General features: G+C 44.2%; 1 protein-coding gene and 1 long non-coding RNA gene across 13 annotated transcripts in view; both read left to right on the forward strand.

Annotated features, from left to right (window-relative positions):
- Positions 1-16,363, forward strand: part of INTS6L (integrator complex subunit 6 like) — a 56,446-nt gene that overhangs the window by 12,595 nt on the left and 27,488 nt on the right. For 10 of the 12 annotated variants that reach the window (XM_045050439.1, XM_045050443.1, XM_045050442.1 and 7 more), the window contains 5 exons: positions 10,592-10,741; positions 11,515-11,604; positions 11,830-12,013; positions 12,273-12,401; positions 14,349-14,512. In XM_045050439.1, the coding sequence (XP_044906374.1) occupies positions 10,592-10,741; positions 11,515-11,604; positions 11,830-12,013; positions 12,273-12,401; positions 14,349-14,512 (717 nt within the window). Of the gene's footprint in view, positions 1-10,591; positions 10,742-11,514; positions 11,605-11,829; positions 12,014-12,272; positions 12,402-14,348; positions 14,513-16,363 lie in introns of those variants that run through there. The other 2 variants (XM_045050447.1, XM_045050446.1) reach the window with 2 other exon arrangements.
- Positions 3,678-9,235, forward strand: LOC123383303. Its single transcript, XR_006592861.1, has 2 exons — positions 3,678-8,946; positions 8,987-9,235. It is a non-coding gene; the product is annotated as an uncharacterized LOC123383303 (long non-coding RNA).

The following is a 16,363-nucleotide window of genomic DNA, read 5'->3' on the forward strand; positions in this document are numbered from 1 at the left end:
CCAGATGTTGGGAGAAAAAGTGGGGGTTCTGTTGCTTAAACCATGTGCTCCTGATTATATGAGTCGTTAATGGCAGTTGTTTTTTGTTGTTGTTGTTGTTGTTGTTGTTATTCATATCCTGCCCCATAGGTCAAATAGTTCAGTAAACTTAGTACCAAGAGCCACATTTTGGACTCGAATGCGAGTGAACCAAAGGCAGAACGCATTTATGTTCGTGCAAGAAAGGAACAGTATGAATGAGAAAGGGCTGAGTTACTAATGTTTATTCTCTTTGCCCTCGACTGCCTTGTTCGTGGTTTCAAGTATTCCTTCCACACCGATGGCTCCCCATCTTCGGTTTCTTACCCAGGCACCTGTAGCTGACTACAGGGCATCTCCACTTGGCTGTCTGTCCTGCCATCAGCTCATAGTGACCATGTCAAGAAGACCCTGTGGTTCTAAACCTATCCCCTTTTCCATATTTCCCAGCTTTTAGTCACCCAGGGTTGAAAGCAAGGCATTATTTACCTTTGACCCTGTCCTTCCGTTTCTTCTGAGATCTGTCCATCATCCCTGGGAAATGCTTCTTACATACGTTCCTTCATCACAATTTCTGCTGCCATCACCTGAGTCCAGATCCTGAAATTTGGTTCTTTGACCACTGTTAACAACCTTCGACTTGGTTCTCCAAAGTACCCCCCAAATTCCTACTCTTCCCACACCAACCGCCAAGTTTCTAAAAAAGATGGTTTCGACCCCTGTCCCCGCAACCAAGCCTCCAAAGACTCCCTAGGCCTATGGATGCCATCCTGAGCCCTCTGCAATCTGCTCCGTGAGTGCATAGAAACTTATTCCCCGTCATCTGCCCACAGGAGTTCCCTGCATCAGCCAGACCTGTCTCTTCCACCCCCTGAGTTGGTCTCCCTTAGAGCATCAGTGAACCAAAAGAAGGAGGGAGATACAGAGAGCTGAAGGGGGGGTGGCAGGGAGGGAGGAGTGAACTGGCAGCGTTCCAGTGAGGGTGTGACTTGAGGAGGAGGATGTGACCAAAGGTGCTTTATTATAATGAAGAAAAGTTGCAAAAGGAAGAGGGAAGAGGCTGGAGTACGACCTTTAGAGGTTGATTAGTCTGAACTAGACCAATAGGTTGTGATTTAAATTGGCCTGAAGTTGCCTGGAGGCACGGTTTAATCTGGAGCCCCATCTCTCTTTGCATTTGTCTGTGCCAAAGGGAGCCCGCATAACTAGACAGTAGACTGCAGGTTCCAGGGGAAAAAAATCTAGGCTTTCATCCAGCCATGGCATTGGGAAGTGGGGGGCCCTCCTGTTTTATTTCTTATGGAAGAATGCTGAAGATGTGCGGGGCAAAGCTCTCCATGTTTCTTAAAAGCTTACTTGTAACCTCCATTTCATAGTGATGTTTTCAAGCTGTGTGTTAGAAGTCTGTTTAAATCTAGGTACTTTTACAAAAATCAGGTTTTAAAAATTGGTCATGGTACATCCTGTCTGGTAGATCACCCCACGCACTGTCGTGTACGTGTGCCAAGGGGTGTCACTTCGACTCTTAGCCACAGTCTGCCACTGATTAGATAGATACATGACCCTGGGCAAGTAAGTCACTTACCTTTTATGTGGTCCTTTTTCTTATCTGTAAAATGAAGAGATTAGATTAGGTTATTTCCAGTGTTCTTTCCAAAAAATGTATAGGCGAGAACGGTATAACTGAAAGGCAGGAAGGCGAATAATTGAGGTATGGATTTCAGGGTGATTTCAAACTTGCTTTTTAAATTTTAGAAAACGGTTCCTGGCCATGCTTACTGTGCTTTCTTGGACACTTACTCATTATGTTGATGAATGTCACTCCATTTTCATTGGTAAATGGGACTCCATCTCATTGGTGTCATTTCTGTTTGCCTATAACAGTTCAATGATCAAGACAGATTCCTGGCAATGGTTACCTCTCAAGAGGGTGGCCCTGGGAGTTTGGGGAAGGTATTGACTGGCCTCATATTTCTGTTGGAATTTTTAACCTTGAATGTATGTTACTTGCATAATGTAAAAAACTGCTCATAGGGACACTTGGGTGGCTCAGTTGGTTGAGCAGCCGACTTCAGCTCAGATCATGATCTCATGGTTTGTGAGTTCGAGTCCCACATCAGGCTCTCTGCTGTAAGCGCAGAGCCTGCTTCAGATCCTCGGTTCCCCCCTCTCTCTGCTCCTCCCCCACTCATGCTCTCTTTCAAAAATAAACATTTAAAAAACTGCTCATGGGGCGCTTGGGTGGCTCAGTCAGTTGAGCGACTGACTTCAGCTTAGATCATGATCTCAACCTCCATGGGTTCAAGCCCCGCGTCGGGCTCTGTGCTGACAGCTCAGAGCCTGGAGCCTGCTTCAGATTCTGTGTCTCCCTCTCTCTCTGCCCCCCTCCCTTGCTCACGCTCTGTCTCTCCGTCTCTCTCTCTCTCTCAAAAATAAACATTAAAAAAATAAAAATAAAATTTAAAAATGGTCATAAATTTTTTTGAGAAAATAATTTTTAAAAATTGGAAGAAAGAGATGCCATGTAATACTTTGGAAAGTAATGAATGGCCCTTCTGGGGCCTCCTCTGTTCAGTTCTTTCTGCAGTGTTTGGGTGGCTCTCACTCCGGTCCTTGCGTTTTTCCAAGGCCATCTTTGCTCATTTTTATTTTGCGTATGTGTTCATAAAAATGTCTCCTATCTGGGGGCGCCTAGGTGGCTCAGTCGGTGAAGCATCCGACTTCAGCTCAGGTCATGATCACGAGGTCCGTGAGTTCAAGCTCTGTGCTGACAGCTCAGGTCCTGGAGCCTGCTTCAGATTCTATGTCCCCCTCTCTCTCTCTCTCTGTCCTCCCCCACTTGCACTCTATCTCTCTCTCTCAAAAATAAACATTAAAAAAATTTTTTTAAATAAATAAAAATAAAATGTCTCCTATCCGAACCCAAAGTCTCAACAATTGAGCATGTGATCTGCACAATAGCTTTTTTTTTTCCTGATAATAGGTCAATAGCCACAGTTGAAATGGTCTGAGAGTGAGAGAGGAAACATTTAACACTGTATCTGACCGAGTTTGGCAAAGTCTTTGCTACTCTAAGATATTTTTCTTTCACTAACAATATAATTGACTCTTGGACAAAGGAGAAAAGTTTCTAAAATGTGGCTTCTATCTCATAATTTCTTCCTGATTCTCTGGGGCAAGAGAAATTTTGAAAACTCAACAATGCATTTTGCATATATTTTAGACTTACCTCTAGGATTGTTTATCCCCTTAAAAAATCCCTCATACTAGGTATTCTAGAGACCCATGATGCAAAATCGTGAACTCTGTGTCAGTAGACTCAAACTGTGGATCATTTCTTTGCCCAGTTTACTTCAACATAGGTGCTCATGATGTGGGCCTTTAACCATCTGCTGGAAAAACAATCCTGCAGGCCATAGACTGTCAAATACATTTCTGCAGTGTAGTATGGGGGTCTATTTCTTTTTTTTTTAATGTTCTTTTTTTAATTTATTTTTAAAATTTTCATCCAAGTTAGTTGGCATATAGTGCAACAATGATTTTAGGAGTAGATTCCTTAATGCCCCTTCCCCATTTAGCCCATCCCCCCTCCCACAGCCCCTCCAGTAACCCTGTTTGTTCTCCATATTTATGAGTCTCTTCTGTGTTGTCCCCCTCCCTGTTTGTGTATTATTTTTGCTTCCCTTTCCTTATGTTCATCTGTTCTGTGTCTTAAAGGCCTCATATGAGTGAAGTCATATGATATTTGTCTTTCTCTGACTAATTTTGCTTAGCATAACGCTAGGGAGTCAATTTCTTAAGAATGTCTTTTAAAAACTAGGAGATTCAAGTAAGCTAGAATTCTTTTGCCTGGTCTTGACTGGTATTATTTCAGTTGTCTCAGGGAGAGAACTGATGCAATCAAATCAAATGGACTTTGAGGCTTTTAGCAAGTTCAGGACACCAAGCGCCCCTGGGGAAGTAACTTAGACAAGAAGGAACCCAAGAGAACTGGATGGTCTTAAGTAATTTTAGAAGAAGAAGCTGTGTCAGTGCACATCAAACACAGAATCCTAGATAGCCCCTGTCGAACCTGGAAGCGAACCAGTACCTTGAGCCAAGGGAGAAAAACCACAAAAAAGTGCTACCAGTCCAAATTGCTGGAGGTTTAAGGGGGAAAACAGTTGTGTCAGGGTCAGAAAATGCAATGCCGGAAGGAAGTTTTAAAAGAGATACGAGAAGCAAGACAGTTCTGTTCTTTCACCCATACAGCGTCTTCCTAATGTGTGCGTTCATCATGTTAGCACCCTCCTTTGTAGGTGTGCTGCAGGTAAACACAATTGAAAAAGATGCTTGAACAGTTTAAGATGATTCAGCTTGTCACAGTGTTCTGTTTACGTAGGAGGCCAAGTAAACCGTGTCTCCTCTCCGAATTAGAGTCTGTTTCAGTCGTGAGGAGAAAACTCCAGAAGCCTTTCAAGCTTTAACTCACACGGATATTCCGTATAAGGCTCGAGGGAAAAGTCATGTGTCTCCTTGGGAGGCAGACTTGATTGGAAAAGCAGGGCTTCTTCCTTTCCATGTCATTCTGTCTCACTGGTCCGGTTACCAGTGCAAGGACGATATGCCGTGACAAAGTCGATAGAATGTCAGGTTGCAGAAGAAAGTGAGTTGGTTGAAAAATGCTCTTGAAGTCGATTTAGTCAGGTTGTCTGAGTTGTTGCAGAACCAGTTCCCCGCCCCCATCCCCAACTTGTGGAGAACAGATGGAAAAAGGAAAATAGTTTATCTTTCAACAAGAGAAATGGTGGCCCTGCTAAATTTAAACTCTTTGGCTTTAACTTGCGACATCTGGGAAAATACTCAAATCCGTTAATCATCTAGTTTGTAATCACCTCGAAGAAGAGCCCAAGGTCCAGGATAGTCCCCTCTGTATGGGACTCTGAAGGGCAAATGTTGCCAGCCTGATTTCATTTCCTTGAATAAAAGATTTTTTTACACAAGTCTTGTCAAGGAGAGGGAAGCAACTTGTATTTTCTCTCCCTGGATCCCAGGAAGACTTGGGCGGAGCTTTTCAGGGGAGCATCCAAATGGGCTTTCGGGCGTGTGTGCCCAGAATGGGTCAGTGCAGTGGCTCAGCACCGAGTCAGAGGGACAGAGAGAGAGCCTGGCATGTGACAACCTATAATATAGAAGGATTATTTGTGCTCTTTGAAAAGATTCACTGTGATTCCCTTTCACACCCAGCACAGAGCCCAACGCAGGGCTCGAACTCGCGACCCTGAGATCAAGACCTGAGCAGAGATCAAGAGTTGGATGCTTAACCGACTGAGCCACCCAGGCACCCCTTCATTTATTTCTCGATTTGCAAGTTATTCCATTCATGTCATTTTTAAGGGGCACTTCTCTTGTGGAAAGTTAGATGTAGCTGCCCTAAATGTGTTCCTCAGTTACCTTAGATGAGGAGATTCGTAGCGTGTTCCTTAAATTTGCACATGACACTGAGCCTAACAAGGTCATTTGTATTTTGGAATTGGATTACGAGTGACCTTTAGAGATGGGAGCAGGGCCTTAATAAGGTTGCAGAGGATAGTAGGACATAGTTCTTTTGGGCAGATTCTCTCCTTTCTGTGCTGATGTGAGTGGACGATAAATGGCTAGTGGCTAGTCTGGAGCTGGGACAGAACCCAAGGCACTGGTAGACTGAAAAGCCCATACTTCTTCTGTTGGCATTCAAAGACGTTTTCAGTTGCCAATACACATTTCAACCAGGCCCGAACTAACGTACTGATTCAGATGTGAGTGGTTTTCTTTCCGTAAGCCAGATTTATATAAAGGTATGGAATTACAAGATACAAAAACCCAAAGGGACCTTCCAGTTGGGTTGTCAACCTTTTCGTTGCTTAGATGAGACAACAGCCCCAGTAAGGGATAAACGACTTACTCTGGACCAGTTGCTTTGCTAGTTGGCTATAGCCACGAATGGACCAGGGTCTTCCAAGTCCTAGGTCACTGCTCCCCACACCACGCAACTGGTCTGCATTTAGACATGAGGGAAAGGAAGTTTCACTGAAAGGAAATTTGGAAGTTCCATTAAGTGTATGACTTTGGAGCTATAACAAGACTTGTCTACAAGGTGAGGATGTGGACTACCTAGAAGATTCTCGAGTATAGTGGTTTAAATTGGTGGGCTCTAGAATTAGGCTACCTGCGTTCAGATCCCAGCCGTGTCATTTCCTAGTTGTTCGCCCTGGACGAGTTGCTTATCCTCTCTGAGCCTCAGTGTGCTCATCTATAAAATGGAAGTAATAACAGCACCTACTTCGTGGGGTGGTGAAGGTGCCCAGATGAGGCTACAGATAGAATGGTATGCTGAGCCTAAGTGAGGTCCTGACACATAAGCACAGATGCACATTACCTATGATTATTACTGACCACCATTACCGTCTTCATCATCGTTGTGACTTTACTCCAGGGAGACTTTTACAACTTGACCTAAGTAAACCCTTAGTTCAGGAGTTCACTCGTCTCAGGTTGCTCCTTCATCCCAAACCTCTGTCCCTCTGGTCTCCCGGGCTAGAAGTTTTGTAACCATCTTTGCGCTCTCTCCTTCACGCTCATGGTCGGTCTGTCACCAAGTCCTGTCTTGTTGGTTTAAAATGTTTCTGCCTTCCTCTTCATTCCCAGGCTAACTCAGGTCCTGATTCCCTCAGGCTGGGATTACTAGTCAAGGCTCCTAGCTTCTTTTTCCTGGCTATGGACAGAAATCTGTAGCCTGCCTTCCTTCCCCAATCTGTCCTATGTGTCACTGCCAGACTGACCTTCCTGAGACACTGCTTTGATCCTGTTTCCCCCTCCCCTGGAATCTGTAATGAGTCTATTGTCTGCCGAAGCCAGGCCGAGCTCCCTTGCCTGACCCCCAGGTCCTTCTAGCACATCTCTATCCAACAGACATATAATGCCAGCCATACACAAATTGTAACCTCGTCTAGTAGCCACGTTAAGGAGTAAAAAGAAACAGGTGGAACTTTTAGTAATACATTTTATTTAACTGCGAAAATTTAAAACACTATCACTTCGGCACGTAACCAATATAAAAGTAAATCCTGAGATAGTGTCATTCTTATTTTTCTTCTAAGTCCTCCAAACGCCGCATGGATTTTACACTTACCTCACATCTCAAGTCAGACTAGCCGTGTTTTGGGGGTTTTGTTTTTGTTTTTTGGTTTTTTTAGAGGGCAGGGAAGGGGCAGAGGGAGAGAGAGAGAATCCCAAACAGGCTCTGCTCTCAGTGTGGAGCCGATGCGAGGCTCGATCCCCAATCCTGCCACTATCACCCCCACAAACAAGACCGACTTAAGTCTTACTTCTTCCTGGTTTCGGCAAACAAAATAGGGACAGTAATACCATGCCTATTTTATAGGGTTGTCCTAACCAAATGTGAAATGTGGAAGTACTTGGTAAGCTGTAAAGGTTCCATAAGAATGTATGGAACTCATTATCGTGAGTCAAGATTTTACTGACCTGAGAGTAGCGTACCTGTGGAGTAATTTGGAAGAAAAGACTGTGTTAAGAAGACTGTATTAGGAAACGGGCTGTCCTGAATTCATTTCTATAAAAAAAAAAAAAAAATCAACTCCAAACAATGAGCGAGAAATAGAAACACGGACTTTCTGCCACTAGCCCTTCATGATTATCTTTTGGGAAGAAATTTGTCACATTAATGAAGTTCTCAAGATAGTGAGATTAATCCATAGGCTCTTTCCCCTTCGGCATGGTGAGGAATGCGTTTAGGGGCTTTTAGTTCTTGCGTTGTTCAGTTCATTGCAAACAATTGGGATTGACCTGATAACAGAATGCCAGCGATTCAAGTGCAGGAATGATTTGTAAAATGCTTCCTTCCAATCCATAGGCTAAAGAGAAATCGAAAGAGCAATTATTCCGACAGATTAATTAGCAAGACTCTGAACAATCGGGACACGTTATTTTCCATATGGAGGAGTTACAGGGTGCTTGCCTAAGTGGTACCCACATCTTACCCCAGCCCTTTACCAAACCAAGCTGTCTGCTCATTTTTCTTTAGTCATGCCGCGGACTGCTTTGCGGCTCCCAGGAGTTCAGTGCTCGCTGTGGGTATAATGCGGAATTTACAGTGTGGAAGTAAGATTGCTCCGTGAAGTAACTCCGAGAAAGCAGTCAACTTTGTAAAGTGGATTGTGAGGGAAGGGCCCACCATTCTCAGGTTTGCCCAGGCCACAAAGCTCGACCTAATGGATGACCTGGGTCCTTCGCCCATCCCTTCTGATCAGCTCCCAAATCCTTCTGATGCCGCCTCTGAAATTCTTGTTTCATCGGCAGCCCCTTCTCCTCCCCTCTGCTCTTCCCATAAGCTATGGCAACAGTTTCCAAACCAGTTTTCCTGCCTCAAGCTTCAGCCTCCCCTCCACCCCCCAGTTTGTTCTCCAACTCCCCAGCAGAACGATCTTGCTAAAACACAAATCTGATCAAGCCGCTGCCCTGATTAAAAACCTCAAGTTATTCCCAGAGCCAACAGATGAAATCCAAACTACAAAGCATTATACAGCCAGAAGCCCACTTATCAGCCTTGCCTCCTGCCCTATCCTTCTGTGGACTCTCCTTCTCTTCCTTGGCCTGCCCCTCCACGCCTGCCATCAGTGCAGGATGTCCTTTGCTCCTCTTCCGATGCCCCATCTTCCGTGAGGAGCCTTCCCTAACCTTCTGGTCACTTGTCCTTTTAGTGCCCATAAATACATTTCTCATGCCTCTGTGACAGGAACTCCTCAAGGGCTGATCCCTTTCTAGATCTCCAGCGTGCAGTGTTCTGTCCGGTACGGCATAGTTGGCCCGTGCAAATTTGTTGAAGAAAGGAAAGAATTGCTAGTATCCCTCCCAAATGCATACCTTTCTCTTCCACCACAAAGAAGAAAGGTCATTTTTTAATTCAGTGTGATTTGCAACGTGCTGATAGTTCTAGGTATTTGAGGAGGACAATTTCCACACAAGCTTTCTTTGTAACTACGCTTTTAGTGAAAAGGCCATAATTGCTTGTGGCCTAAGATTTTTCTTAGGCCACAAGGAATTCTCATGCTCTGCTTTCCCTAGGTACTAAAAGTCATATATACAATCTGGCCAAAGGGACACGTGGAAAGGTTTTACCTTTAGACCCTTCGATCTGTAGGATATGTCAGGAATATTAAAAAAAAAAAAAAAACCCAACGGCTAAGGACATCTTTAATTTCACAGAATTTCAGGCTATTGGACTGGAATGGGTATTAACCAGGACCTTCACCCTGTATGGTTATGCGGGTTCTGGACGGTTCAGCCGAAGGGGGCGCCATTCTGTCGGATTCCAATGTGAATGACTCCTTCCGCTGCTTATATTACGCACAGCCTCGCACAGTGTCCCTGCTTGCCTAATCCTCTCCAATTCCAGAGAATACCATCTCGGTCCCTGGGGCCAACAGGCTCGCTCAGGGTCATGCAGATATCTCAGTCATTCTGACCCAAACTGCTTCTGGAGACTATGAAACTGGAAGAGAGAACGTTTGCTGTAGTTGTATGGATAATGGCCAGTGTGCCTTCGGCCAGACATGAAATTGAAATGATTTGGTTGATCTCTTATTATTTGCTCTCGCCTTCCACCTCCAGCTGTACCGGCCTGGTTGGCATGACTTCAGCATTCAACCTATCACACTGCTGCCCTCAGTGTCACCAACACTAAGGTGGCTGTTTGTCCCGCCCAGTTGCCAGGCTGTGCTGTTTGCTCTCTCCTTTGCTGGCCTTCTCCTCTGTGACCTGCTGTCAACTGCCAGTTCTTCTTTTGACTTCTCTTCTTTGCGTTTGGTGCTGCTTTGTTTTTATAGCCATTACTGGCCCCCAGTCAACGTGATCTTTTCCTCCTGGTCTCCAAACCATTCGACCACAGCATGTTGGCTGCTGGCCTGGGGTCTTTGGTTCTTTGCTGCTGCTCTGCTGGGAGTGCCTGGGGGCTGCTTCTTTGCCAAAACTTTTTAAATTTCTTTTCTTTCTCCCCTTTTTCTAGACGTGGGGCTTTCTGAATGTTTGAAGATGCCAGAAAGGTTGTCTCCGAATAGTGGTGGCTCTATTCCTAGAATTCCCCCTTGACTCTTATTTAAAGTGAACATATTGTTTGGGGGGAAGAATCTTGGTTAGAAAAGTTCATGCAGTTCAGCCCCTCAGTAGCGAATTGTCTCTATCAAGGACAGCGCACTTAAAAATAGCCCCTCCCCTCCTCCTTTCTTCATGCTCATCATCAGTGTCAAACTAAGGTAAATACTGAGGTGTTTGGGTAGGTTTGATTGGACCTGAATAGAAGATTGGACTTCTTGAGCCAGAGCCTTCCAGCCATAATGGACGAATGCACCGTTTGCCTCTTTGCTCTTGGTCGTTAACGCCGACAGATCTTTCCGATCAGCCAAGATCTAGACTAGAATTAGATCGAGGGACTAGTGAATCTGTTAGAGGTTGGATACTTGCTGTTTAGTGGTTGTTTGCACTTTATATATTGTTCATTGTGTAATCGGGAATTTCTTTGTAAATGTTTGGTTTTCAGGCTGGTTGGAAGGAAAATCACGCAACATTCATGAGTGAACTAAAAAATCTTCAGGCTTCTGGACTGACTACTCTTGGTCAGGCTCTAAGATCCTCATTTGATTTGTTAAATCTCAATAGATTAATATCTGGAATAGACAATTATGGACAGGTAAAAAAACTTTTGAGTGAGTACAGCTAATTTATTTTGGTGACTTGGGGTAAGAATTTAAAACTGGGCGTGGTTACCAAGTTTTCTGCTACTTTTCACAACTGCCCAAAGGAAGTCCATATCTTTTAAACACATACTTTAAAAAAATGTCCCCCTTTTGGGGGGTCTTGTATGTGGCTTGATCATAAAATGTGTAGTGCCAATTGCCTCCCCCTCAGGTCATCAGGTGTCTGAGAATGGGGTGAATAAATTGCTGACAAGTGTTGGAACAAGGTATTTGAAGAGAAAATTTCAGTGTCCTTAGCTCCCTCTTGCCTCTCCCAATTCAATTGAAAAAGTTCTAGAAGTGTCCATTGATGGATAAATGGATGAAGAAATAGTGGTGTCCTTTCCTGCCCTAGAAACTCTGCTCACAGTAACCAGAGTAGAGTCCAGATTGCAGAGCATGAGTCACTAATGTCCCCCTACCTGTGCCAGGAATTTGCCAGTCTCTTTCTTTTATGATTACTTAGACCGCAGAGGGAGAGGAGTTTTTGGATATGCGAGTTGGGGGAGTTCCCGACTGATAAGAATCCCTCAGTCCATTCTGAATGTTACCTCTGCAGGGATTGTTACTTGGATTTCCCACCCGTTTCAATCCCTAATCTTTTCCTTCTTGTTTATCCAGGCAAATTTTATCACACACTTGAGAGATCACTGGCCAGGCAGATGTAAAAGTTTAAATACCATTTTATTACTTTACATGGCTCTAATACTTTTTAAATGTATTTTAGGGGAGAAATCCATTTTTTTTAGAACCATCTATTTTAATTACCATCACAGATGGAAACAAGTTAACAAGTACTGCTGGTGTTCAGGAAGAGGTGAGATTTCATGTTTTTTTGTAAATTTCGTTTAAATGGCGGAGAACATGCAGCTATTTCTGTGGGAGGCATACGTTTCCAGTTAAGAATAAGTTTGATCAGACCTTCCGTCTTCACAATCCTTGAAAGATTACCGAGTACATGAAAGAAAAATGACCCTTTTGACTCTCTCTTCAGTTTTGTATGGGTTGTTATGATGAAACTTTTCAACTTTTGCCTTATCAGCTTCATCTTCCTTTGAATTCTCCTCTGCCTGGAAGTGAACTAACCAAAGAACCTTTTCGTTGGGATCAAAGGTTATTTGCCCTGGTGTTGCGTTTGCCTGGATTGGCTTCTACGGAACCAGAGCATCTAGGGAGTGTACCAACTGATGAGTCTGCCATCACACAGATGTGTGAAGTCACAGGAGGTATTGGCAATATTTCATATTTCTAGAGGAAGAATTCAGAGCAGCAGAGTATGGTTTTGCTTAAATGCCGTATCCTGTCTTGTCTTGTTTTCCTTCAGAATCTTTCAGCTCTCCTGCTTAAGCTCATCCTGAGTGTGATGTTTGCAGCCAACATAGTTATGATTGGTTCAAGATATACTCTACGATTTCAGATGCTTACATTGTTAAGTAGTATTTTATTTGCTCAAACTGACACTATTTGCTTTTCCTTCTGGTATAGGTCGCTCCTACTGTGTTAGAACACAAAGAATGTTGAATCAGTGTTTAGAATCTCTAGTTCAGAAAATTCAGAGTGGTGTAGTTATTAACTTTGAAAAAACGGGACCAGATCCACTTCCTGTTGGAGAAGGTACAGTACGTGACTTTTTTGTGTTTTTTTTTTTGCACCCCAGAGAATGATCCGAGGTTGGGAAGACAGTAAACTGATAATAGACACAGCCTGTACTATCCACACACACGTTCATGTGGTTGCAAACATCCATCCAAACAATGGTCATGCGTTCACGTGTCAGTTGGTCTGATGCTAACAACTTTAATCCAGTGGCAAACCTTCTTAAGAAAATTCTTCCTTTTTCTTACCCATTTCATCTTCCCTGGTCCCAGTCTTGGGATACCCTGCATTATTCACCTCTCTATGAACGAAGTACCTGGAGAATCATGGAGGAGTGCCACTTAACTAGTAATCTGGTTTTGGTCTTGTGAGTGCCAAATGGGCCACGCTATCTTTATGAAATCTGTGTTCGGTACCGTATGTCAGCAAGAGATCGTGAACCTTTATCCGGAAACTGCTGATATCCTATAAGATCCTACACCAGTATTTTCCTGGCCACTGTTTAACTGCAGAACCTTTTCTCTTCAAATGACATCTCACAGAACGTTCCACATCTCAAAACAGACAGATTATGGCAGTGGATGATAGCAGAGGTCCTTTTGTACAGGGGAAGGGTCTTCTCCTGCAAATCATCCCTGCACCGCAAGCCCTGGAGCACTGTGCGCTTCACCTCGATCCTGTGCTCTCGCACACATCATTACCACCGTGCCTGTCTGACCTGATCCATACATTTTTTTTTTAAGTAGGCTCCATGCCCAGTGTGGGGCTTGAACTCACAATCCTGAGACGTAGAGTCGCATGTTCTATCGACTGACTCAGCGAGGCTCTCCTGATCCATGAGTTTTAATTGTGTGGCCACAATCAGTCATAGCTGCTCAGAAAGACATACGTCTCTGTCGGAAGCCATGGATCCTGTGGCTCCTGACCTTTCTGATGTTTAGTGCCTTGAACCCTTTGAGAAGCTGTTGGAAAAATAGAGACCTCTCTCCCTAGAAGAACGGACATAGGCCACACAAACACAATTTTGTATTTAATTCTAGAGTTTCTTGGACTCCAGTTTAAGAACACCCACCACAGAAGACTGAGGCCTCACAGTCTGTTTTAAATTCATTAACGTAATTGTAAAGGAAGGACATGTTATGTATTGCTAACGATTCACTGCTTCATCCATACTTTTGTGTTCAGTTACCTTAATGTGAACTGGGGATGGTCATACTGGAAGCCTATTGGATTTGGTGTCATGTAAATAGCTCAGAGTTTTCTTTCTAGCTCCATTTCTCCTTTGTCTACGGTTCTTTTTTTTTTTAATTTTTTCCATGTTAAAATTTTTTTAATCTTTGTTTATTTTTGAGAGAGAGAAAGAGAGAGAGTGCAAGTAGGGGAGGAACAGAGAGAAAGGGAGACACAGAATCCGAAGCAGGCTCTGGGCTCTGAGCTGTCAGCACAGAGCCCGACGCAGGGCTCGAACCCCTGAACCGTGAGATCATGCCCTGAGCCGAAGTTGGACGCTTAACCGACTGAGCCACCCAGGCGCCCCTACATTCCTTCTATCTTGGAGTGAATCTGGATCGTTTTCATTTTGCTTTTGTAGTCATTGGGTGGGTTTAGTCAAGCATATTTTTGCCACTTAATGGGGACTAGAAAGAAAAGGCAAATGGAATTTATGACCTATTTTGTCAGATTCCACAGACGTAAAAACTATACCAGGGGATGAGCGATTTCATTTGCCTGATTTGGAAGAATAACTCTAGTTGGTGTGCTGTGTTTAATTTATGTGTCCAAATCTCAGCAAATTGAAAATTAATTTTATAATGGTTTTCGATGTAACTACGCATTTGGGGCATAGTTAAGGATCGGGGTGTTTTGGTTTGTTTTGTACTTTGCTTTTAGCTGAAAATTTTGTACAAGATCAGCAGCTGGAAAAAGAACCGTATGCCTTAGTGTCTGTCTTTGTTTAACTTGTAGATGGACTTACGGATTCATCCAGGCCAAGCAACTCGTTTGCTGCTCAACCCTGGCATAGTTGCCATAAGCTGATTTATGTACGGCCTAACTCTAAAACTGGTGTTCCTGTTGGACATTGGCCAATTCCAGAATCTTTTTGGCCAGATCAGAATTTACCTTCACTAGTAAGTAGCATAAAACAAAATGGTAAACATCATTTGGGTTTTCCGTTTCCTGATTACGGTGACCCTTGTAAATTACTTTGAGGATTTTAAGCCGTGCTTTCTATCTCTTGCTGGGAGCCTAAGCTTGTACCAAAAAGCAAGAGAGGACTTCGTGCTATTCTGGCATTCTTCCTTTCAGTGGCTTTTGCCACTTGAGCTGCCCACTTTGGATGTTAGGGCATGGCTATTTTTGATGGTGTTGCGATCGGTGGCTTGGCTCTTATTTCAGAGTGGCTGACTTGATTTACATGGCAGACGCAATGTCTGAAGAGTGCTAGCATTGATTTTCATGTACACCCTCAGGGAATTACAATTTAGCTTGCACCTTGTGTAGGTTCTAGAAACATATTCAAAACAGAAGCTCTTCTACATCTTTCTAGGGAGTCACTAGACACCTAGTGGAACTTTGTGGACCTCCTTTTCATCTTTTTGTAGTCAATGGACTTGTGTTCCTTGGCAATGTACCTCCCAATGATATTTCGAGAGGAGGCAGAGAGAGAGAGAGAGAGAGAGAGAGAGAGAGAGAGAGAATCTCAAGCAGGCTCCATGGCTGGCACATGGTGAGCTCGATCTCATCATCCTGAGATCATGACCTGAGCCAAAATCTAGAGTCAGACGCTTCAGCAACTGAGCCACCCAAGCGCCGTAACCAAGCGATCTTTTAAAAATTATCTCTCAAGGAGGACTTTCCTTTTTCTTCACTGCATTCAGGAGAGGAGGGTTTGATAGTGTAGTTGCTCCTTTTTAGTCCCAGATGAAGTGGACTTTTGTGGGAGACAGGTATCTGCTAACACGGGAAAGCGCACGAAACCCACTCCCCCTTCTTCCTCCCCGCAGCCTCTGTAAAAAGGCCTTCCGTTTAGCCCCTTACTGCTTCAGCCCGTCTCTGTTCTGCGTACGTTTTAGAAATTTCTGACGTGAGCTGCATTTTCTCCTGGCTTACTCCTTTTAGGCTCCTGTTTTCAGGAGAGGCCATGAGACTATAGGACTGAAGGGCCACTTCCACCCCGGCTGGGAGTGAGGGTACATCTCCTCCACCTTCCCTCAGGGCTCCAAGGTGACACACTGGTCAGATCCCGGTGCCCGGTTGCCCTCCCTCAGCTCCAAACCCGAGAGAGTGAATGTTTCGGTCACGAATTTACTTCATTGTCGCCAGTGACGGGGCTTCACTTGGGTCTTTACGGCCTTTCTTTTTTTTTTTTTTTTTAAATCGGTTTAAATGTAAAAAGCCAGAAATATTTCTCGAGTCTAATTGAAATGAAAATCAGGAAAAAACTGGAATGAAAGAAATTCCAGCTCACTCCCATATCACCCGTGTTACCTACCATCCCTCCAGCTCTGAAAGCACATCTGATGGCTGTTTGTTTCGACTCCCAACACATCTTGTAGGTGTGTAAACCATAAAGGCAGAGGAGCATGTTTTTCCCCTTTAAAGGGGAAACAGAGATGGTTTGTCACATTCATGCTCGGCTTAGAGAGCTCTCGGCGAGAACAGGTGCCGCCACATCTCACCCTTGTCCCCGGGACTCGGTCCTGTCTTCTCATCTCTTGGGATTTCTCTTGCTGCCGCCACGTCTCTCCCGGGCGCTCTCTATCCCCACAAGCTAAACCTGTTAACGGAACGGCTGCCCCACCAATCTGCTCTGCTCCCCCAGGTACAGAGGCCTTTGCAGCCCAGTCCAAAGCATACCCAGCCCTAGCTGTTCAAGGCAAGCGTGTGCGTGTGAGGAGTGCTATAAAAATTTCAGTTGAAAAAAAAATTTTCCACTAGTCCTGGGTGTTGTGACTGGCTCATTTGGGGGCACCTGCCTT

This window comes from Felis catus, chromosome X (assembly GCF_018350175.1).
Source record: "Felis catus isolate Fca126 chromosome X, F.catus_Fca126_mat1.0, whole genome shotgun sequence".
Taxonomy (NCBI): Eukaryota; Metazoa; Chordata; class Mammalia; order Carnivora; family Felidae; genus Felis; species Felis catus.